Source organism: Martes martes, assembly GCF_963455335.1.
Source record: "Martes martes genome assembly, chromosome: 4".
Lineage (NCBI taxonomy): Eukaryota > Metazoa > Chordata > Mammalia > Carnivora > Mustelidae > Martes > Martes martes.
This window is the reverse complement of record NC_137891.1, coordinates 96,263,689-96,288,971: the sequence shown is the minus strand read 5'-3', so window position 1 is coordinate 96,288,971 and position 25,283 is coordinate 96,263,689. Positions and strand designations below refer to the sequence as shown.

General features: G+C 38.1%; 1 protein-coding gene across 1 annotated transcript in view; it reads right to left on the bottom strand.

Annotated features, from left to right (window-relative positions):
* SLC16A1 (solute carrier family 16 member 1) overlaps nt 1-25,283 on the bottom strand; it is a 51,342-nt gene that overhangs the window by 4,505 nt on the left and 21,554 nt on the right. The window contains exons 2-4 of the mRNA XM_080802748.1: nt 11,438-11,698; nt 5,853-5,996; nt 613-1,479 (exon numbers count right to left, since the gene is read on the bottom strand). Coding sequence (XP_080658874.1) covers nt 613-1,479; nt 5,853-5,996; nt 11,438-11,654 — 1,228 coding nt within the window. The 5' untranslated portion in view covers nt 11,655-11,698. The remainder of the gene's footprint in view (nt 1-612; nt 1,480-5,852; nt 5,997-11,437; nt 11,699-25,283) is intronic.

Here is a 25,283-nt window from a genome sequence, read left to right as displayed (position 1 = left end):
ACTTTCAAGAAGGATACATCTAAAAGGAGGGCCAAATTGTATTTTCACTAATATTATCTAATGAGCTACTAATTTAAAAGATGAAGTATTTAATAACCTTAGGAAACAGTTCCCAAATCATATCTTCACTTACTAGCCATGTGATATAAGGCAAATTATTTAACCTTTCAAAGTTTCTATTTCTTATAAAGTGGGAACTACGACAGTTCTATTTCATAGGCTTGTGAGATATAAGAGAATATAGAAAATGGTTAGAACAGTCCTTGGTAAACCATGAGCTTACATGGTAGCTATTATCAGAGATGGAGTTGTATTTTACATGTTTTCTACAACAAGCACATAAGTTTTTTGAAGAGAAAACATACTTCAAAAAAGAATGCCATTTGTAAAAATATTTGACTCCCCTTTCAGGTGAATGGTTGAGTGTAATTCATTTCTGTAAGAACAGGAGCAGTTCTGCTGTGCCAAGCACTGTGCCAGCACTGAGGCTAGAGGAATCGGAAATACTTCCTGCCACCAGGCAGCTTACTAACCTTGGCTTTCTAGCACCCTTCTATCTTCTATGCCTGCTTCATGTTAACAGAGCCAAAGAGGGAGTAGGGCATACTATACCTAAAAGTGGTGGCCCCAGGAGGACAGGACAGCATTCCACAATGGTCACCAATCCCACGGCGCTGGAGAACCTCTGGGGTCCAACGAGGTCCATCAGGGTTTCAAATAACACGGAGCTGAGCCACCCAAATGCAAATCCAAAGAATCCAGCATAGACACAGAACCCAATGTAGCTGGAGGATAAAGGTGCTAGCAGATGACACACTCCGTTTGCAACAATAGAAGCCGCAAAAAAATACTGAACTCGAGGTCTTATCCACTTGGTGTTGGCTACAAGTCCCATAGAAGGTCTAGCTACCATGTCAACAAAAGCCAGAATGGAAAGAAGGAAGGCAGACTTCTCACTAGAGTAATGTTTACTCTTGCCATAATTACTAAGAAAGACCAAAGGGGTAAATAGTCCAAAAAACATGAGCACATTTCCGGATAGGTATAGCAAAAAGCCTCTGTGTGTGAACAGAGATAAATCCAGGAATTTATTAACTGTTTGGAAAACTGACCGTTTCTCTTCTTTGTGGTTTCCTCCAATAAGATCTGTATTTGCATCACTTGACCCCTTTTTCTCTTCAGATTTCCCAGGTTCCTGATGGGATTCTTTGGACCTGTCTTTCCCCGTACTTGTCGCTGGGGGCCCTATTGGTCGCATCAGGGCTCCAGCCACACAGCAGTTTAGGAGGAGGCCCCCGAGAATTAGGAAGCTCCCTCTCCAGCCAAAGATACCAAAGAAAGCCTGATTGAGGGGGGCCAGGGTGGAGAGGAACACAGGGCTGCCGGCCATGGCCAGTCCATTTGCCAACGGTCGCCTCTTGTAGAAATACTTGCCAATCATGGTCAGAGCGGGATTCAAGTTGAAGGCAAGCCCAAGACCTGGAAGGAGGGGGAAAAAGAACCATATAAATGTCAGAAACATATTAGGAATTACTTAGCCAGACGAAGAAATTAAGACAAGAAGTATAATACAAAAGAGACAAAAATCCTCACCAGTTCAGGACATACTGCATAATGGTTTAAAGTGTGAGATCTAAGTGGATTCAAACCTCAGCATCACTATTTACTGGCTGGTAAGATCAGACACGTGAGTGTTTCCTGATATGTAAAAGAGGCATACAGCACTACTGTGAGTAAAGCATTTAGAAGAGTGCCTGGCATATAGAAAGCACTCAATAAATGTTATTTTTATTATTGTTGCTTATATTACTTGAAGGTGAATAACTATTTGTCTAGTCTTACAGAATCATCTGAGGAGTCACTGTAACAATAGAAGATCATTAAGTAGATAGTTACAACTAGAGACAAAAGTTTTACAACAGAAAATGCAATACAAAATTATTCCTTTTACAGTAGTATCAAAAAGTAAAAAAAAAAACAAACATGTAATGTATATTCACTGCAAAAATATGCTCACTACAATTGTGTAACTTTCCTAAAGAGTCCTGAATTTAAAAACAACACACACACATACACACAGTTTTCGGATAATAAAACACAACATTATCAAGGTGTCAGTACTTCCCAAATGAATGCATTAATTTAATGTTATTCCAAATGAAACGTTAGCGCATTTCATTTGGAATAGGTAAAATGACTCTAAAACATACTTAGAAGAATGCATGGGAGTCAACCAGGAAATTTTTGGTGGTACAGGAGGAGTGGGACAAACTTTAACAGATATTTAAGTGTTCTTCTAAAAGCTACAATTATTACAACAGTGTGGCTCTGACTCAGGTAAAAACTTATCAGTGAGAGTGGTCAGGAAGTCCAGGAACATACCTGATTTCATATATATAGATAGATAGATAGATATCCATATATAAATGTAAATGATTTTTAAAAAAAGATTTTATTTATTTATTTGACAAAGATCACAAGTAGGCAGAGAGGCAGGCAGAGGGGGAGGTGGAGCAGGCACCCCGCTGAGCATAGAGCCCGATGTGGGGCTCGATCCCAGGACCCTGGGATCATGACCTGAGCAGAAGGCAGAGGCTTTAACCCACTGGGCCACCCAGGCGCCCCATAAATGTAAATGATTTAATATATATATTGTAAAATGTAAAATGATTTAACATATATATGTGATTTAATGTAAAAACGAAATTTTAAATTACTATAGAATTATTCAATAAACAGTGCTAGTAAAAGTAAATATTCAAATAACTTCTAGATGCTCTCCCTGGCCCCGACTTGCTCCAGCTCCCTACCATTTATGTTTAAGGTATTCACAGAGGCTTAAACCAATACACCAGGGCAGACCACTCTCTTAGTTCAGGCTTGCTAATGGCTTCCCATCTATAACCTTTACCTTGGCCTTTACCTCCCTTCCTCATCTCATACCAGACCATTCTCACCTGTGCCCCAATAAGCATACTATTGACCTGGGGCTTAGGTTGCCCCAAATTTTCACAAAGCTTGTTACCTGTTGCTACTCAGATCTCTTGGTTAAGGTCATCTCTTCAGAGCGATCTACCTTTGTAGACTACCAGTCTACCAGTCCTTCCCTGTCAGAACATTTTGTTTTGAAGCTTTGTATAGCATTATCACTACCTGATATTCTTCCTACATTTGAGTAGTACTGTCTGTCCCTTCATTGAAGAGTATGATTTAGCCCTAGTTGTTGCTCTATTCCCAACAAAATCTAAAATATTGCTTGACACACACATGGTTGTTACTCAATAAATATTTGAGGAAATAAAAGAGCAAACGAACAAACTGACTAACCATGTGGGAACAAAGAGTTTCATATTTCTTCTCATTTTATGTAAAATGTTTTCTTCCAATCAGAAATTTTATATGTAAAAAAAGGAGGGGGGAAAGATTAAATGCAATCCTTATCAAACTGCCAATAGCATTTTTCACAGAACTAGAATAAATAACCCTAAAATTTGTATGGAATTACAAAAGACCCCCAAATAGCCAAAGCAATCTTGAAAAAGAACAAAGCTGGAGGTATCACAAGTCCAGATTTCAAGTATATTACAAAACTGTAGTAATCAAAACAGTATGGTACAAGCACAAAAATAGACGCATAGATCAATGGAACAGAATAGAGAGACCAGAAATAAATCCACGATTATATGGTCAATTAAATTAATCTTTGACAAAGGAGGCAAGAATATGCAATGGGAAGAAGAGAGTATCTTTAACAAACGGTGGTGGGAAAACTGGACAGCTGTATGCAAAAGAATGACACTGGACCACTTTCTTACACCATCTACAATCATAAACTTAAAATGGAGTAAGGACCTAAATGTGAGACCTGAAACCATAAAAATCCTAGAATAGAGCGGAGGCAGTGACTTCTCTGACATCAGCATAATATCTTTCTCATATGTCTCCTGAGCCAGGGGAAACAAAAGTAAAAATAAACTACTGGGACTGCATCAAAACAAAATTTCCAGCACCACAAAGGAAACAATCAACAACAAAAAAGACAACCTACTGAATGGGAACAGATATTTGCAAATGACATATCTGATAAAGGGCTAGTAGCCAAAATATATAAATAACTTATGTAACGCGCACGCACACACACACACCCCCCCCCAAATAATTCAGTTAAATAATGGGCAGAAGACATTAGACATTTCCCCAAAGAAGACATATAGATGGCCGCCAACAGACACATGAAAAGGCGCTCAACATCCCTCATCACCAGGGAAATGCCTATTAAAACTACAATGAGATAACACCTCGTATGTGTCAGAATGGCCAAAATCAAAAGCTCAAGAAACGACAAATGTTGGGGATGATGTGGAGAAAAAGGAACCCTTGTGCACTATTGTTGGGAATGCAAGCTGGTAGAGCCTCTGTGGGAAGAGTAGGGACATTCCTCAAAAAATTAAAAGTAAAATTACCATATAATCCAGTAATCCCACTACTATATATTTACCCAAAGAAGATAAAAACACCAATTTGAAGGGATATATGCACCTTGATGTTTACTGTAGCGTTATTTACAATAGCCAATTATGGAAGCAACACAAGTGTCCACTGATTGGTGAATGGATAAAGAAGATGTCATACACACACACACACACACACACACACAAAAATATTATTTTTGTTAAGGATTTATTTATTTGAGAGAGTGTGTGCATGCATGCACGTGAGAGTGGGGAGGGGCAGAGGGAGAGGAAGAGGATCTCAGAAAGATTCCCCACTGAAAACAAAGCCCGAGACAGGGCTCAATCCCAGGACTCTGAGATCATGACCTGAGCTGAAACCAAGAGTCAGATGCTCAACCACTCAATGCACTGAGCCACCCAGGCACCCCTATACAATGGAATATTATTCAGCCATAAAAAGAATGAAATCCTGCCATTTTCAACAACATGGATGGATCTAGAGAGTATAATGTTATGTTAAATAATCCAGCAAAAGAATACAAAGAGTGTATGATTTCACTCATATGTGGAATTTAAGAAATGAAACAAATGAACCAAAGGGCAGGGGGGAGACATACCAAACCAAACCAAACCAAGCCAAAACCCCAGACTCCTCTAACTATAGAGAACAAGGGGAGAAGGGTTAGGGGGATGGGTAAAATAGGTGAAGGAGATGAAGAGTACACTTATCTGGATGAGCACTGAGTAATATATGGAATTGTTGGATCACCAGATTGTACACCTGAAACAGTATGCTAGCTACACTGGAATTAAACACAATTTTTAAGAAGTAGGCAAATACATTCATAAACTTGGCATGGAGAACAACTTTGTAATAATGATATACAAGACAAAAATCATAAAATATTGTGAGTTTTGAATACATGAAATTGTAGATGAAAAGGGGAAAAGGTGGAATAAGACTAAAAAATTTTCTTTCCAACAAAATTCAACAGAAAAAAAATTAATTGAGAGACACATAGCAAGAAAGGGAACACAAGCAGGGGGTGTGGGAGAAGGAGAAACAGACTTCTGGCTGAACAGGGAGCCAGATGGATGCAGGGCTTGATCCCAGGACCCTGGGATCATGACCTGAGCCAAAGGCAGATGCTTAATGACTGAGCCACCCAGGCGCCCCTAATCATTCATTCAACAATGAACACCCAGTATAGAACAAGAATTTCTTTAGAAGTTTGTTTTTCTTGTACCCTTTAATGTATTTACAGCTCTTCATAATGATAATCAAGTAATTTCTTTAAGGTAGAAATTTCACCTAAAAGATCTGAAAGATGAACATTAAATGAATACCAAATAGCCAGCAATAAATTAATGCTTGAAAATGAATCAACAGTAACTCACCTCCAATGACTCCAACACTCAAGTAAAGTTCCTTAACAGTATTACAGAATGAAGCCGCAATCAAGCCACAGCCTGACAAGCAGCCACCAACAATCATGATTGGACGACTGCCATATTTATTCACCAGAATACTGCTGATCGGACCTAGGAGAGAACCAGAAATTTAGTAGCAGAGAGGAAAGGAACCAACTCCCTCATATCTACACAAGGCACTGATGCTAAATTACAAGTCCTTTAAAATAAACAGATAAAAACAAAGACAACAGTAAGAATACCGAATGTGTATTAGAAAATAAAGATGCTAAAAACCATCATTGTGTATCTTCTTTATGAATATTGGATGGAATTTTACTAAAATATCAGACTCTGGTTCTCTCCTTAATCTTCCTGTTATAAGGCATAACTGGCTGAAAACACTTGTTAATAGATGTTCATAGGCTTGTTGATCTAAGATATGACAAACATATTTAGTTAGGTTTGCTCTGTTTTAATTTCTGGACAGGCACTCTGATATGATGATTATCAGAGCATTATTTACACATTACCATAAATGTAGTTTGTGTCATATTTTTATTTTTACTTTATTTTATTTTTATTAAAGATTTTTATTTAATTATTTTGAGAGGCAGAGATCACAAGTAGGTAGAGAGGCAGGCAGAGAAAGAGAGGGAGAAGCAGGCTCCCCGCTGAGCAGAGAGCCTGACATGGGGCTCGATTCCAGAACCCTGGGATCACGACCTGAGCCGAAGGCAGAGGTCTTAACCCACTGAGCCACCCAGGTGCCCCGTGTCATATTTTAAAAAAGAAAAAAAATTCCCTGAAAAATATGTATTTTTTTCAAGTTTAAGTAGCTTTGTAATTAGGAAATCTAAATTGAAAACAAAAACTGTTCCCAGTTATACCTAGATGTCTCAGGTACCAAACTAAATATTTCTTTTAGAGTTAACTTGGTTCCATGCCTAAATTACTGTTTCATGGTAGCAATACTGTAAAAAAAAAAAAAGCTTGCAGGAGATTAAGTCAAATAATGGTCAAAATATCTTGGATCTAACAACTCAAGAAGATGGGAAATAGAGTATTATCTAAAATAATCAAATTAAATTTCCTCTGATAATCAAATAGATCCATACCAAAATACCAGTTTTCCTTCAGTGTGAGAGAGGGACCCAAATAAAATGTGAAGTATCATAAGGATCAGGAAGAAAACGACTTGATGCATTTAATATATCAGTTTTCAAATATGAGTATCAAATGGGCTCTCGTTACTTGCTACAAACAGATATAATCTATAATTCCCCTATTTCCCTTTCCAAATTTTTAAGTGTTTATTATAACATGGGGTGCCTGGGGGTGGCTCAGTCGTTGAGCCTCCAGCTCTTGGTTTTGGCTGGGGTCATGATCTGGGATGGTGAAATTGAGCCCTGCATGGGACTCCACACTCCTCAGGGAGTCAGCTGGCAGATTCGCTCTCTGCCCCTCCCCCGCCACCGCGTGCACTTGCTCGCTCTCTCAAATAAATCTTAAAAAAAAAATAAGAGCTGTAACACAACTCTTAAGTAGACTAACAATATTTTCTGATTACCCTGAATGACATTTATTGCATTTTATTTCTTTATAGAAGAATATACCTACGTCTGTACTGCATGGATATGGACTTGTGGGAATGGCAACTTTCTTTACATGACACCATACCTCATCTGCTTGTTTAAGGTAGATGACTGCAAACAGAGAGGATCAGTGCAATGCATCAGTGGGGAAGGGCACACAAGGAAATGAACTGATGTTTGAGGACCAAGTTTCAAATCCAGCCCATTTCCTCCCTATTATGTATACTCCATATATTTGGAACTAAGCTATAAAGCAAAAGACATAAAAATTATATTTTTCTTCTATTAACACAATAAATTTGGACTTTATTCTGTTTATTCTATAATTAGTTCCTTAGAAGACAGTAAGTCCATTTTTTAAAACAAATATAGAATGTAGACTGTATAACCAGTATTCAGAATATATTACTGGTTATATGTTGACATATTCTATTTCCATAAACACTATGGGAAATTCTGCAGTTACTTATATTCTAGTATTATACTCCAAGTTGCAGTATGATGCAATTAAAAGGTCAGCTCTGACCCTAGGGAACCCAGATTCAAATTAAGGTGTATGTAAGCATACAAGAAGGAGGGGGAGAAGCAGGCTCTCTGCTGAGCAGGGAGCCTGATGCAGGGCTGGATCCCAGAACCCTGGAATCATCACCTGAGCCGAAGGCAGCTGCTTAAATCAACTCAGCCATCCAGGTGCTCCATTTTTTTCTTTTTAAAGATTTTATTTATTTACTTGTCAGAGAGAGAGAGAGAGAGCACGAGTGAGAGCACAAGCAGGGGGAGTGGCAGAGGGAGAGGAAAAAGCAGGCTCCCCATTGAGCAGGGAGCCTGACTCAGGGCTTGACCCCAGGACACCAGGATCATGACCACTGAAGAAGGCAGGTGCCTTACAGACTGAGCTACACAGGTGTCCCAGAATCAAACTTTTTTTTTTTTTTTAGATTTTATTTATTTATTTGTCAGAGAGAGTGAGCACAGGCAGACAGAGAGGCAGGCAGAGGCAGAGGGAGAAGCAGGCTCCCTGCTGAGCAAGGAGCCCGATATGGGACTGGATCCCAGGACCCCGGGATCATGACCTGAGCCGAAGGCAGCTGCTTAACCAACTGAGCCACTCAGGCGTCCCAGAATCAAACTTTTTGATATCCTAGTGTTTCAGAGGACTAAGTCTCTTTAAGGGCTGGATCAAGAACTGGCTGCCAGGAAAGACTTCCGGCCCAACCAAGGATATGTATAAAGAAGTTTTCATTGAAATTCTAAGTCACTTCATGAAAATATCAGACCATGGCTGGTTTGGAAATAGTCTGAATTTACAGCTTGCGTAAGATGAAAAGAATTAAATACTGAAAGAATATTCATGAAATATTTCCATATAATTTGGTCATGAAAATAGATTTTGGTACAGTCAGAATTACAAAGATCAAAATCCTGCCACACACAAGAAGTTAATACTGTAACATCTGTAGGGGTGCCTGGGTGGCTCAGATGGTTAAGGGTCTGCCTTGCGCTCAGGTCATGATCTCAGGGTCCTAGGATAGAGCCCCACATTGGGCTCCCTGCTCAGCAGGAGGCCTATTCTCCCTCTCCCACTCTCCCTGCTTGTGTTCCCTCTCTAGCTGTGTAACTCTGTCAAATAAATAAATAAAATCTTAAAAAAAAAATACTGTAACATCTGCAATATTAAACAAGGAAATGTTAAGGACATTAGTGTGAAACTGAAAACAGGCAAAGTTACACTTCCCTTAAAAAAAAAAATTAGGGAAAAACTCAAATAAATAAAAGAGCAGGCAACTAAAATCTCCTCCCTAAAAATACTTACACTCTAACAAGTATCAGCACATATCTCTGAAACAAAGTACTAAAAAATTAAAAAATGCTAAACCACTCATAGTTCAAAACATCAGCATTGAGGGTGTGGGCCAAATACATTAAGTTAAAGAATTTGTGGCAGTTGAAAAACTGATAACTCTTAGGGGATATGCCACCTAGGAGCCAATCAAAACAAAATAACCCATTTAGTAAAAATTCTGCCACAAGGCTCTTGATACGCAATCTGTCTTTCAGAGTTATTTCAGGAAGGATGGCCCCAATTAGCTATCATTAAAAATAGAGAGGGGTACAGTTTGTAGGCCTATTATAACACAAATTCAGAGAAATGTGCTAGTTATCTCTGGGTGAGGACAATTAAAGAACTGTTTTCCCAGAAGAAAGTGTCATGTGCCATTAGTACAACTGACATCACTTACTTCTGATGCAAAATGCAAGTGGCTCTCAAGCTCTTTGGCAGCTCCAAATTGTACATGTGAACCTCTGGTTTATAGTCAGCTTAAAGATACACTGAGCACCTGGAGTACGTCTGGATAATATTTATACCAGTTTCTTCCAGTCATCATAGTTAAAACCTGATTAGAAAATCCTGGCAGATGAGAGTTCAAATCCTCCAGAACTACTGGCTCTCAGAAGCTAGATAATATCCAAAGTCCCTTTTAACTTAAAAAGAAAGTAAGTACTACAATTTAGCACTTATATTCTTTTTTTTTATGATTTTTTTTATATTTATTTATTGGACAGACAGAGATCACAAGTAGGCAGAGAGGCAGGCAGAGAGGGCGGGAAGCAGGCTCCCCGCTGTGCAGAGCGCCGAGGCGGCTCGATCCCAGGACCCTGAGATCATGACCCAAGCCGAAGGCAGCGGCTTAACCCACTGAGCGCCCCACCCAGGCGCCCCAGCACTTATATTCTCTTAAAAGTACTTGACAGAATAGGTATACCTTCAAAATTCAAAAGGCATAAAATAAAAAGATATACAGTGAAAAAACCTAAGTCTTCCCACTTCTGTTCCCAGTCACCGAATTCACCTCTAAGGCAACCAGGTTACCTGTTTTTCGTATGCAATTAAATTATATATTTAGTTAAATTATGACTTCAACTATTCTTGTTTCAAGAGTTTATGTTATTGTCTCAATAGGATTATAAACTCCCCAAAGGCAGGGATCAGGACCAAGTGTTCTCTATCACTCACAATATCTAGCCTAGTATGAAATATGTGCATACCGCTAAACATTGGTTGACTCTGCCACCAGGTTATTGGAATTCCAAGAATTCCAATTCTAAGGTTTTACAGTCGACATACAGAATCTTTGTATTGGCTATTAAGGAGCTACATGTGAAAATATCTGAGATACTAAACTGCCACCAAAAAGTAGTATTAACAGAGGTGAAAGTTTGGCTAACTAAGCAACATGAGACACCGTCAATCTCAGTAAATAAATACACTTGGCTTTAGAATCTCACTAAGCAACTATATTTTAAGTACTATGGAAGGTTTTGAGTTTTACATTTTACATTGTAATTTGATGTTCCAAGGGGAAACAGTATTTTAAATGATGTTAGTTAAGCAACTTACTCTTCACATTTCCTTTATAACATGTCAAGGAAAACAGAAGGGGAAAAAATGATGAAACTTAAGTTTAAGGTTCAGCTGAAATGCTTTTAGGATGAATAACATCACAAGGAAGAATAGGAAGATTTTATTCAGTTCTTTAAATCTAACAACACCATGAAAAGATTTTACCTGAGACTCTGAACTATGCTATTAAGGTGAGCCTGATTTACTTTAATTCTCCCAACATCAATTTAAGAAAAATCTTTATCTGTGGGATGCCCGGGTGGCTCAGTTAAGCGTCTGCATTCAGCTCAGGTCAGGATCCCAGGATCCTGGGATCAAGTCCTGCATCGGACTTCTTGCTCAGTGGGGAGTCGTCTTCTCCCTCTGCCTGCCATTCCCCTTGCTTGTGAGCTCTCTCTCTCTGACAAAAAATTGAATAAAATCTTTAAAAAAGAAAAAGAAAAATCTTTATTTGTGTTTACATCTTAAGAATCTAGAAGAGAGCAGTAAGAAAAATCAGCTGTGCATGTTATTTTTCTGAGAGCTTTTAAATGATACTGAGTTGAACCAAATCACAGGCCCTCACAGGTACTTACCTCCACCATACATGACAGCCAACATGATTGAGGATATCCATGATACTTCACTGGTGGTGGCATTGAATATGCCTTCGATTTCTTTGAAGAACACAGTAATGGATTTGGGAAATGCATAAGAGAAGCCGATGGAAATGAAAGCTCCAACTACTACTGCCCACCCCCAGCCTCCATCTGGGGGAGTGTATCCAACTGGACCTCCAACTGCTGGTGGCATTTTAAGTGTAGATGAATTCCAAAATGCAGTTCAAATCCAAGTATCTGAAGGACATAAAATTAAAATACCATGTCAGTAATAAAGCACTTCCACCAGTAAAGCACTTCAACCCTTTATAACCAGCTCTCAAGTAACTGGAATTGTTTCCCAATATTACTTAAGCAATAGAGATGATCTTCTAAGGACATTATCAGAAAAAAAGTCTTAGGGGTCCCTGGGTGGCTTAGTTGTTAAGCATCTGCCTTTAGTTCAGGTCATGATCCCAGGGTCCTGGGATGGAACCCTGCATCAGGCTCCCTGCTCAGCAGGAAGCCTGCTTCTCCCTCTCACACCGCCCCCTGCTTGTGTTCCCTCTCTTTCCCTGACTCTCCCTCTCTGCCAAAATACATAAATACATAAAATCTTAATTTAAAAAAAAAAAAGAATAGAAAGAAAAAGAGTCTTAGATGGGGCACCTGGGTGGCTCAGTTGGTTGGGCAACTGCCTTCGGCTCCGTTCATGATCCCGGAGTCCCAAGACAGAATCCTGCATCAGCCTCCCTGCTCAGTTGGGAGGCTGCTTCTCCCTCTGACCTCCCCCCTCTTGTGTTCTCTCTCTCTCACTCACTCTCTCCAATAAATAAATAAAATCTTTAGAAAAGAAAAAAGAAAGAAAGAAAAAAAGAAAGGAAAAGAGTCTCAGAGTTACGGTATTGCCAAGAATAGCATAAAGGAAAATAGCTCCAAACCATTTAAGGAGCCACAACTGAAATATATCCTGTTCAATACAGCCTTTGTATTTCAAATAACCTATTTGTTTCAGCAGTTAGTATAACTCCTCAAATTACCGTAACTAACTGTGTCATTTGACTTATCTGCTTGCAAAATTCACGTAACACATGCCATATGCAAGTTTCAGCCTTGAACAAAGTCTATGTAAGTTTTCCCCCTTTCCCAAAATTTATTCTTCAATCCTACCTTTACTTTCTCTTATTTATTTGCTGACAAAATATTAGGAAGTGGGTACCCGAGTCACTAGATATGTAGCAATTTACAAAACAGATCATTCTGAACGCCAAAGAATTTCATTCAGTGGGCTAGAAATTTCTCTCAGCAAAGTTTCCTTTTATCTAATTGTTTTGATTCAAGGTATTTTTTTCCATTATATAAGAAAAGACCCTAAACATCAGCTAGTCAATATAAACTCACAAACTGAACTATACTGTCAAAAGATGGTACTTCAAATCAAAAACTCCCTTTTTCTTGAAGTCGCCTAGTACTAATGAATAGCATGGCTAGAAAATGTAACTTCCTGTTAAAGTGTGAACAAGATGATAGAGTGAGTGTGTGATGGCAGTCTTGCCTGTTCTCTCATGAAGCTCTCCTTTTATTTATTTGAAGCTAACTTCTACCTTACAACTCATCCTGCAACACTATGCTAGCATGTCCATTTCAAATGATCACCACTCAGACTTATTACAGCAATAAATACTGGTCACAGAGGACAAGTTCACTCTTTGCTACAACATTCTTTAGTCTAAAATACAAATCCTAGCTTATAATATAGTAGTAGTATAGTAGTCAACTGCTAAACACTGTTTCTTCCAACCCATCTGAACACTTCAAATATGATTTAAGATAATGAATGTTGCAGGGGTAGGAAAAAAAATAGCTCATAAGGGAAGTTTCCCTAAAAGCAACAGCATAGGTTTCAACACTCTACATGATATTATACCAGAGGTTCTAGCCTCTAGTGTATGCAGACAAGAAAAAGAAATAAAAGGTAAAAAGACTAGCAAGGAAGAAGTTGTCTTTAGTCACAGATGATATAATCATCTATGTAGGCAATGCTAAAGAATATTTTAAAAACGTTCCTGAAGTAAAAATACAAAATACAACTAAAAATGAATTTAACTAGGTTTCAGGATATAACAGTAATAAACAGAAATTATCTGTCTTTATATATAAACCAGTATCAGAATTTGCTATTTTAAATAATACCATTTAGAACAACATCAAAAGTATTGAACAGGGATACATCTGGCAGATAATGTGTAAGATGTATACAATGAAAACTACAAGATATCACTAAGAAATTAAAAAACAAAAGATAATCCATTCTCATGGTTTGAGAGACTCAATATTTAAATTAAGCAAATATTTCTAAAGGCACACAAAAGCAAATTTACTAAAAAGTGTATAAATTGATTTTAAGCTACAGGTTGGGAGAAAATAAATACAAAAAATAACCAACAAAAGACATGTCCAAAACAAAAAGATCTTTAATGACTCAGTAATAGAGACAACTCAATTAAAAATGGACAACAGAAATGGAGAGATAATTTATCAAAGAAGATACACGGATGACAAAGAAGTACATGAAAAAATGCTCAAAATTGTTAGCCATTTGTAAAATGCAAATTGTAATCAAGAAATACTAATACATATCTATTAGAATGACTAAAACTAAGACCGATAATACCAAGAGTTGGTGAGGATATGGAGCAAACAGAATGCTGTTGTTGGTGGTAAAGCAAAACAGTAGAGCCAGGTTGAAAAACATTTTGGAAGTGTCTTAAGTTAAAGATATAAACATATGATCATTTGGTAAATGAAAACATACATCTTCACAAAGACTTATGTGAGAATTCCCTAATAGCTTTATTCATAACAGCCCCAAACTGGAAACAACCCAAATGTCCTTCAACAGTGAATGGAAAAACAAATCATGGTATAGCCATATATTGGAACAACAGACTTAAACAAACTATTGATGCATTTAAGAATATGGATGAATCATAAAAGCATTATGTTAAGTGAAAAAAGACTAGACCTAAGACTATATTCTGTATGGTTACATTTATATCATGCTCTAGAAAAGGCCAAACTCTAGGGCGCCTGGGTGGCTCAGTGGGTTAAGCCTCTGCCTTCAGTTCAGGTCATGATCCCAGGGTCCTGGGATCAAGCCCCATTCTTCGGGCTTCCTACTCAGCAGAAGCCTGTTTCTCCCTGTCCCTCTGCCACTCCCCCTGCTTGTGCTCTCTCACTCTCGCTCTCTCAAATAAATAAATAAAAGTCTTAAAAAAATAATACCTCAACAAAAATGGTCAAAAAAATAGTTCAAAGACAGTGACAAGGAGGATAAAATCTGTTCAGTAGCATATGGAGATAATACAGAAGCAAAAGGTGATGGCAGGCAAATTCTCTCTCTTGGCTATCTGGTGACTAAAAGAAAGAAAAGGAAACTAGGAAGAGGAGATGAATTCACAACTACGGGCCTGGGTGAGCTTGTGCTTGGCAGGGCAATGTCTGTGGGAAACCTCTGTTGTTCTTTTAGATATATACTATGCTTGACTTTGCTAGCAAAGATTTCCCACAGATAAAGCCCTGCCAAACATAAGCTGACAAACTATAAATTCTCATTCATTCATTCATTCATTTAAAGTAGGCTCCATGCCCAGCGTGGAGCCCAGCCCAGGGCCTGAACTCACAACCCAGAGATCAAGACCTGAGCTCAGATCAAGAGTCGGATGCTCAACTGACTGAGTCACTCAGGGGCCCCGACAATCTAAAATTTCAAAACACATCAAGAATCAATTAACCATGAGTGAAGTAAAGCCAATTCAATATTGCTGGATTAGACACAAGCACTACAGACACTGCATATGAATATTTAAAATTATTAAAAGCATGAGATAAGAAATTAAGACCACTAGATTAAAAAAAACACATTAAATAGTATTAAAAGACCAGCTGACCTGAAACAGAACTTCTAGAAATAAAAAGTATACTCAATGAAATAATAGGTTAACCAGCAGACTGAATATAGCTGGAAAAGAGAGAACATAAATCTAAAGGATAGGTTTGAAGAAAACAGAATTCAGGGGAGAGCTTTATTGTGGAGCTGAGAGAGAAAGATTTAGAAACACAGAAGTTGAGAACGGGAGCATCTGGCATACATCTAAACGGACTTGGGAAGAGAAGGGAAAGAATGGCACAGAGGCAATTTTCAGGGGTTAATGGCTATGGCTACTCCAGATTTGATGAATAATATGAACCTATAGTTTGAGAAAACCCAATAAAAGATAGAGGAAAACCTTAAAAAATTTTTGAGAAAATACAGATTACAAGATAGTCAAACTTGACAAAACAGAATTCTCATCAATTTTGAAAAACTCTCAGCCACTATGTCTTCAAATATTCCTTCTTCCTCCTTCCCTTTTTCCACTCCCTTGAGACTCCAATTAGATGTGGGTTCAACCTTCCCATGGTATCTACTCTCTTTCTCTTCTGTGCTTTCCATCCTTAGTACAGTTCCATCTGTACTGAGAATTTGAGGCTTAGGATAGTATCTTCCTCCAGAGTGATTTTCACTTACCTAGGGCTATATAAACCTAGAATCTCTTCAAGAATATTTCAAGGACCAATGTGTTTTGTTCATATAGATGACGTGAATTCAGGCTGCAGTCATTTGAGGACTGTTTTACCTCCAATGTACCCTTATTCCTATGGCACAGCTCTTTAGGATCCCAACTCAAAAGAACAGGATTTACCAGAGCTCTTACTCCTGACGGGCCCTAAACTCTCAACATTTGTTCCCTTGGATCCATGAAACTTTCCAAAGCACTACCTAGGCCACCAAGACAGTTGCTCCTCCTTCTATAACCAAAAAGCCACGGGACTTGATAATCGTATCACTACTGGCACAACTAGGAAGCTAGCAATATAAAAAAACTGCCAAAATCAAGTAATCATCAAAATCAGGAAGTTGCTATCAAAGGCTGTTAATTTCTGCAGTTAGCTCCAGAACCATATGTGCCTCCTCTGATAGCATCTTCAAGATGGATCCCATATGCCCTGCTTCTTAAAACCTCAAAGCTAGTGAGTAGACAGCAAGACCTTTGTTCTCATTCTGCCTTACAAATGTCACATGAATACATGTGACTGGCAGAATTTAAATCAAATTCAGGAATATAGCTACAAGGAAGCCTGAGAAATGAAGCTTCACTTTAAAGCCTCTGTAACGCAATAATGTACACTAGAAGAGGATGTATAATGGATACTAAACACCATTTCCAAAATACACCTTAGACATACACAGTGTGATTCATGTAAAACTATATATGTGTATATATCTGTATCTCTATACCAGAGTCTTTTTAAAGAGTATATATTGGTACTATTACATACAAACATATACAAAATTGAAAAAAAATTGCTATAAAAGTTTCTGAATGCTTACTACTAACATTAATGTTTGTACTTATCTCATCATGGACTGGAAATACACAATAGACCAGTACTGATCCCTTGGGCCATATTTGGTAGTGCTCCTTCAGAACTGTCTGAGAAAAGATGCTCAAGAATGTTAGGCAAGGGCATCTTCTCCATATCCTCCTGGTACTGGATACTGGAACTTCCCAAGAGGAAGTACTAGCCAAGACTGTTGTGATCAGATATAGACTGGAAGCCACCACAACAATTATAAATTTGTTCCTATCAGGAGTTTCCCTTCATTAACTTGTCAGGATGGGTGAAATTGTGTCATAATATAATTTTCAACCTATTTTTGTTCATTGGTGGAACAGACAAACATGGCTGATGAAAAGGTGGAGTGCCTGGAGAAACAGAACATACCATCCATTTCCTTTATAGAAGTTCAAACAGTGTGAGAAGTTCAAACAGTGTGAGGAGACATTTCTGAGAGATAGTCACAACCCCACTGAGTTGCAGATAGGTCTTAATCTCCTGAAGCATAATTCTCCATTGTCAAAGAATACTGTTTGCACAGCCAGAACTGCAGGCTTATCCTGATTTCAGGCACTTGGCCTATCTGAGGATCTCAAACTTGTTCTCTATGTGAAAACAGTGTCACCATCCTAAAATAATATTCTTTTCCTTGGAACTCTAGTCTTGTTTTACTCAGTATGTACATTAATTATGACACATCATTACCCGAGACTCCATAGCGTGCCTTAAGGTTTACTCTTGGTGTTATACATTCTACATCTGGACAATTTATAATGATATGTATCCACCATTATAGTATTTAATAAGTAGTTTCATGGCTCTAAAAATCCTTTGTGCTCCCAATATTCATCCCTTCCTCCTCTTTAATCCCCGGCAACCACTGATCTTTTTACTATCTCTATAGCTTTGCCTTTTCCAGAATGCCACAGAGTTGGAATCATACAGTATGCAGCCTTTTCAAACTGGCTTCTTTCACTTAGTAATATGCATTTAGGTTCCCTTTAGGTCTTTTCATGGCTTCACAGCATATTTCTTTTTGATGCTATATAATAATATTCCACTGTCTACATGCAGCACAGTTTATTTATCTTTTCACCCTCTGAAGGAATCTTGGTTGCTGCTGAGTTATGGCAATTATGAATAAAGCTGCTGTAACTTCCACGTGCAGGGTTTTGTATAGACCAAAAAAAAAAAAAATCTACTGTCTTATCCATTAATTTTACATCTAAAATTTGCTATTAAGCTTAATAGTTATATAGAATAGAACTTCTGGCATATTATATGTTGTATTCTATGTGCTTTAAATATATTTGTCAAAACTTCGGTGCTAAAAATTTAGCCCAATTTATAGAAAATACCATCTAGTCTAATCGGCCAGATTTCTGTCAAAGTCATACCTCATTTTAACTGAAATGAATGTATTTACACCATCCCTGTGGTAACCACCTCACTTTTAAAATCTAATTCTAACTTTAAAAACAGAAAAAGGAGTTTGTTGTCCAGAAGGAATAAAGTCCTGCCTCCCCCAATATTTCTGACCTAACCCCTCTTTGGATTTCTGTCGTGGGACACTCTGTGGGACAAGGCATTCTGCAATTTTCTCTTGTTTGGGGAACCCTAGAGATTTTGGTAGTATGGGGGCAATGAACCATAGTCAGAATTAGGATAAGGGAGAGATACACCTTTCTTTCATAATGGGGTTAAGGGCTTTTGAAGAAAACAAACTGAAAAAGGAAGGAAAGGACCGCAGGCAGCCATTTTCAGGAGAGATGATTTTTAGTTCAGAGTACTTTGAATCTGAAAATCTGAAGAATAATTCCCTTAAAAATACAACCCAGTTTAAAGACTCAAGATCTCTGTCCTAGGGTATTTCACCTATCTATGGTTCAGGAGGGATTAAATTATTTACAAGCTGAAGCTTCCTAAAATTCCTATTGGAATGAATATAGGAAGCTATGTAACTACTTTGTTCTGCTAAAAGAAACAGTCTTGATTCTAAAATTATGTTAAACAGAACTGCTCCAGGCATTAATTTTATGAGTTTTTCCTTCATCTTAGTATGAAAAAAGAGAAAAGCACTTGAGATTTTTCAAAGAACACTAAAAAGATTCATATGCCCCAGATTGTTTACACACATAGAGAGATACCCACACAGACGGCGGAACTATTTAATGCATCAAGCTCTGACTCGAACAGCTAATACGTGCTGGACGTGATGAAACTTTGAGCTTAGCTGCCAGCTATGATTTGTCCCGGTTGGTTAAAGCAGTTACAATTTTTAGTCACTAAGACTTGCCTCATCAAGTTAGTAATATCTTACTCCATAGTGTCAAAATTAGATTTAAAACTTGAAGAAGCTTTAAAAAGATTCAGAAGGAAGCCAGAAGTATAAGAGAATACAAAATTTTGAAAACAAAACTTCAAAAAAACAGATACGGATTCAACACAATGCAGCTCTCCTTATTAACTTAAAAAATTCTGTTAAGTTAAAAAAACTGTGTAGTATCATTATCTAAATATATTATTTCCTTTTACTGACCACATCTCAGCTATTAACAAAAGGGTTCATACAAGTAAATTATGAAAGCAAGCTCCCCCACATTAGTATTCAGAGCCCTGTTGAGAAGTACTCAAGTCCAGAGGCTAAAAGGGATTAAAGTTTAAGATTTTAATCCTTACAGTGTGCACAGTAGCCTTCCTGTTAGCTTAGCTATTATTTGATGACTCTCTTGCAGTTCCCTGACAATGATGGGGAGATTAAAAAAAAAAAAAGTGATACGGTGATGAGAAAGTTCATTGTCAGTTTTCCTTGTAAAGGACAATGGGAAACAACCTTAACTTCTTGGTGATGACCATGGTGCAAGAATCACCCAATTTCTCCTCTATCACCTTCTGATTTTTTTCCTTTTCCCATGACTCTCAGGAATTGTGCAAGTAAACTAATCTGGAAAGCTGAAGTTGTGCTCCATACCCGCCATGTTCTGCCCCCACTCCAGAAGAGAAGAGTTACAAAAGCCCTTGGAAATAGTACTACTCATGTTCCCTACACTTTCTTCATTGACATTTAAAACAAAGCCGCTGTGATTTCCTAAAAGGACAATGGCCAGTTTGTGAACTTAGAAGAGGCAGAAAGTATCTAAAATCAATAATCTTAAAAGAATTTGTTACTAAGTGTAGACTAGTTTTAGGTTTCAAATTCACATGGAAACATTCACATACAAAATCCAGAAGGCTGATTTACTGAAGCTGTTGCTGTTAATGTGGTTAAGCTACTACTCTTTACAACCAGCCCTAGTCCAGTTTCATGGTTTACAGAACTACCTGCCTCAAGGTAAATCCCAAGATTCAAGGTTTAGGAAATCTCATCTTTTTTTACCTTCTTTCCTACTTGAAACAGAACAGAAAGAAAGAAAAGACTGTGAACAGAACAGTAAGTAAATAAATAAATAAAGCAAGGGCTGGTGAAAGGAGAAATATAAGTTTTCTAAGAAATGTAAGAAATGTAAGAGTTAAGTACACTACTCTTGAAGAGAAATTAACATTTTGCTAATTATTTATCTTAAAGATGATTTTGGGTTTGTCCCTCATGATACAGGAAAAGTAACTGTAGATCTTACTTTAACTTAGTTCATATTTATAATCTCTAAAAATAGCAATGTTTTCATTACTTTCCAGATTTTTTATTATTTACATGGTCAGCCTAGCCTACCCATAGATATAAAATAGATTCCTTTTTAAAATATAACAGATCTCAAAGTTTTTGGTCTAAAGCAACCTTAAGCAGATACATAGTTGTACAAGGGAGTATTTTAATAGTCTTTTCAGATAACTGTGGATATTTTACCTTGATACTACACCAAAACTCAATAAACTATCATCTCTTAATGATTAGTTACAATGTGCAATCTAAGGATTCCAACCTTGAATCTTGGTGTCCTTGAGAAGCCTCTAAACCACACTTTGAGAATGGCTGTTGTTTCAAATAATTAACTCTACTTGATTACAAAAGTAACTAAATTGATATCTATTGATTTTTGGTTTATTCAGACTGTATCTCATCTTGGTGCATTCAATTGAATCAGAATCTCTCTGCTAGGCTGTATTTTTGAAGTGCTTTAGTAAATAATGACGTATAACCTGAACGTATTAATTACACAAAAAAGCTGATGCATATGTATATAGGAAAGGATGGTAGGAGATGATGCATAATGGACTATCTTTCATTTTAAGTCCTCTCACTTATTAAAATAACTTTGAATAAGGATGTCAAATCTTTGTTCTTTTTATTTAGCCAGTTGAAAAGAAAACAACTGTGGTAATTCTATTATAAAACAAAATAATAATTTCCTTTCCTTTAAGAGTTCTTTGGCTTATTAGGCATTCCCTGTCATCTTCCTCACATTTTTTTTTTTAAAGGATTTATTTGAGAGAGGGAGAGAGAGAGCACATGTGCACGTGTGTTTGGTGGCGGGGGTGGGGGGGTGGGGTGGGGAGGAAGGCTAGAGGGAGAGGGAAAGACAGAGTCTTAAGCACATTTTGTGCTGAGATGGTAGAGGTGAGCTTTATCTCATGACCCTGAGTTCACCACCTGAGCAGAAACCAAGAGTCAACTGAATGTACCACCCAGGTGCCCCCTCCTCACATTTTTCTGGTTGTCCCAAATACCATATGTATCCTTGGAGAGTATTTTCTACCCAAACCAGCAATTTGTTCAAAGCTTTTCCCAACAGGGGGCACCTGGGTGGCTTAGTGGGTTAAAGCCTCTGCCTTCGGCTCAGGTCATGATCCCAGGGTCCTGGGATCGAGCCCCGCATCGGCCTCTCTGCTCAGCAGGGAGACTGCTTCCTCCTCTCTCTGCCTGCCTCTCTGCCTACTTGTGAACTCTGTCAAATAAATAGATAAAATCTTTAAAAAAAAAAAAAAAAGCTTTTCCCAACAGAAAGCTCACAATATATACCTGTCAGGACCCATAGCACCATGAAACACATGAAACCTAGCATCTGTAACTGTCTCCATTACTACTGTGATCTAAAAAAGGGCTGCTGTTTCAAGTAAATGTATCATGTAAAGGGTATGTGATGAAATTAAGGGTGTTTGAACTAAGGGCCTTGCACCACCTAATTTAAGACTGAAGGGTGTGTCAGAAGTCAAGGGACAAGGGCTTCTCAAACATAAACAACCAATACCCTTAATTTCCAGCCCTTCAGCCACCTCTCTTGTTCACATAAGACTGCGGTCTTATGTACAGATTGTTCAAGCATAACACTTTTCTGTTATGAATGACAGCTTTCTATGAACGATCTTCCTTAAATACTAGTCAACTACCTTTTGCTCAGTTGAGCAAAACCTCAAGGCTAAAATTTTTTGAAAAGGCAGAAATACAAATTTATCAATAAGAGAGAGACATGTGAACATAAAGACCCAGTACCGAGAAAGACTTCCAGAGAATGGAATTTAGTGCCACCATCGAATGACATGCATCATAAATATTCCTGGCTTATTTCATGAAATGGGTTTGTTTTCCTACAAGGATTCCTGGCAATCAATATATATCACTATTTATACCAATATATCACTATTATGGTAACAAAGCTACTTTTGCTGTACCATCAACAAGGCCAGGCAAGCTATTCAATGAATGAAAAACATGGGGAAATTTTGGCTATTTGCAACTTCAACTACAAACTGCCTAACAGGGGCACCTGGGTGGCTCAGTCGCCGAAGGCAGAGGCTTTAACCCACTGAGCCACCCAGGCGCCCCGAGATTTATTTATTTTAAAGAGGGAGGAGGGTGAGAGAGAGGTGCGTGGTAAGGGGAAGGGGCAGAGGGACAGAGAATCTCAAGCAGACTCCTCTCTGACAATACATGGGCTTAATCTAATGACCCTGACATTATGATCTAAGTTGAAATTAAGAGTCAACACTTAACTGACTGAGCCACAGAGGGCCCCTAAACATCGACTCTTCATTCTCAGCTCAGGTCTTGATCTGAGGATCGTGAGCTCAAGTCCATGTTGGCTCCACACTGGGCATGGAGCCTACTTAAAAAAATGAAAACTAAAAAAATAAATTCCATGAGAAACTATAGAATGCCCAAGACGTAAGAGTAAATGAAAACCAATTTTTGCTTATTTCTGCTTGACTGGGCCTACACTGATGCAGGCTTCCAATAAATTTATCTTGAGATTCTTTAATATCTACAATACTCTATGATGCTGCTCTAACAACCCAAATTTTTAAAATGTCAATCCTAATTTCTTGTAGTTGTTTTAAGAAAGAGGACTGGGGTGCCTGGGTGCCTCAGTCAGCTGGGTGTTGTACTCTTGATTTTGGCTCAGGTCATGATCTTGGAGTCAAGAGATCAAGCTCCGCATCAGGCTCTGCACTAAGTGCGGAGTTTGCAGGAGATTCTCACCCTCTCTCTCTGCCCCTGCTCCTGTTCGCTCTTTCCTTCTCTCTCAAAATAAAAATAAATAAAATCTTTTAAAAAATTGAAAAATTAAGGGGTGCCTGGGTGGCTCAGTGGTTTAAGCCCCTGCCTTCGGCTCAGGTCATGGTCTCAGGGTCCTGGGATCGAGCCCCGGGTCGGGCTCTCTCCTCAGAAGGGAGCCTGCTTCCCCTCTCACTTTGCCTGCCTCTCTGCCTGCTTGTGATCTCTCTGTCAAATAAATAAATAAAATCTTAAAAAAAAAATTGAAAAATTAAATAGAGGATTTAAAGTTGTTGTTGTTGTTTTTAAAGATTTTATTTATTTACTTGAGAGAGAGACAGTGAAAGAGAGCATGAGAGAGGAGAAGCAGACGTCCCGTGGAGCTGGGAGCCCGATGCGGGACTCGATCCTGGTACTCCGGGATCATGACCTGAGCCAAAGGCAGTTGCTCAACCAATTAAGCCACCCAGGTGCCCCGAGGATTTAAAGTTTTATTAAGTACTACAGAGAACTGATGAAATTGATCCTATCTGTAAATGAACAAACTAATATGCAAGCTTAAAGGTAGTGACTATACATATATGCACATGTGTGTGTATATATGTGTGTATATACACATATTTACTTATTTAGTTCTCTTTTGTCAATTTCGGGCAATGTCATACTCAATAATCTGAATCTGTAATGCTCTTTTTTTTTTTTTAAAGATTTTATTTATTTATTTGACAGAGAGAGAGATCACAAGTAGGCAGAGAGGCAGGCAGAGAGAGAGGAGGAAGCAGGCTCTTCTAGGAGCAGAGAGCCTGATGTGGGGCTCGATCCCACACGACCTGAGCCCAAGGCAGAGGCTTTAACCCACTGAGCCACCCAGGTGCCCCTGTAATGCTCTTTAACTCTTATAAGACAATGATTTCTGGCATCCATTCAACCAAATAAGCATAATTTTAAGCAAGTGGGTAGGGGAAAGAAATATGGTTCCTGATGTGTGTAGAAATTTTTAATTCAGGTTCTGGTTTCTCCATTGAGGGTTAATTTTAGTATTTTATTTCTCTCTTCTCCCTGTGCCAGTGCAATTTCTTTCAAAGGTAAGTAATCTACTTGTAGACTTACAGAATAGATAATACTGATATATATTAATATGCATTTTAAATTGAGAATAAGAATTTTTAAAATAAGGAAAAGAGAAACTTCTACATACTTTTAAAGTCTGATTTGCAAACTATAAGCATAATCAAACTAATTCCAATAAAAAGATCTCTCCCTTTGGGGCATCTGGGTGGCTCAGTTGATTGTCTGCCTTCAACTCAGGTCATGATCCCAGGGCCCTGGGATAGAGCCCCACACAGGGCTCCCTGCTCAGTGGGGAGCCTTGCTTCTTCCTCCCTTTGCCTCCCCCTATTCAGGTTCTTTCTCACTTGCTCTGGACGTGTGCTCTCTCTCCCTCTCTCAAATAATCTTTAAAAAAGTCTCTCCCGTTAATAATTTATTATAAAACTCAAAATTACACAAAAAATTGTGACATTATTAAAATGTTTATTATAAAAAGGATTTTTTTTAATATGGAAAACTTTTTTTTTTTTAAGATTTTATTTATTCATTTGAGAAAGAGAGAGAGCATGAGCAGGGGGAGGGGCAGTGGAGAGGGAGAAGTAGGCTTCCTGCCAAGCAAAAAGCCCAATGTGGGGCTCTGATCCCAGAACCCTGGGATCAGGACCTGAACTGAAGGCAGATGCTTAACTGAGTGAGCAACCCAGGTGCCCCTGGGTTTTGTTTTTTTTTTGTTTTTTGTTTTTCCCTAAAAAGGTTTTAAGAAACTAGCAACTATTTCTACTTCAGCTGACAAATAGCAAAACATGAGAACAGAGTAAAATAATGAGACCCAACTTAGCATCTTTTATTACTAGGGTTCTGGCTCCCAACTTTCTAAGAATAAGTAGACTTTTAAGGGGACATAGTATGAAAAACATAAAT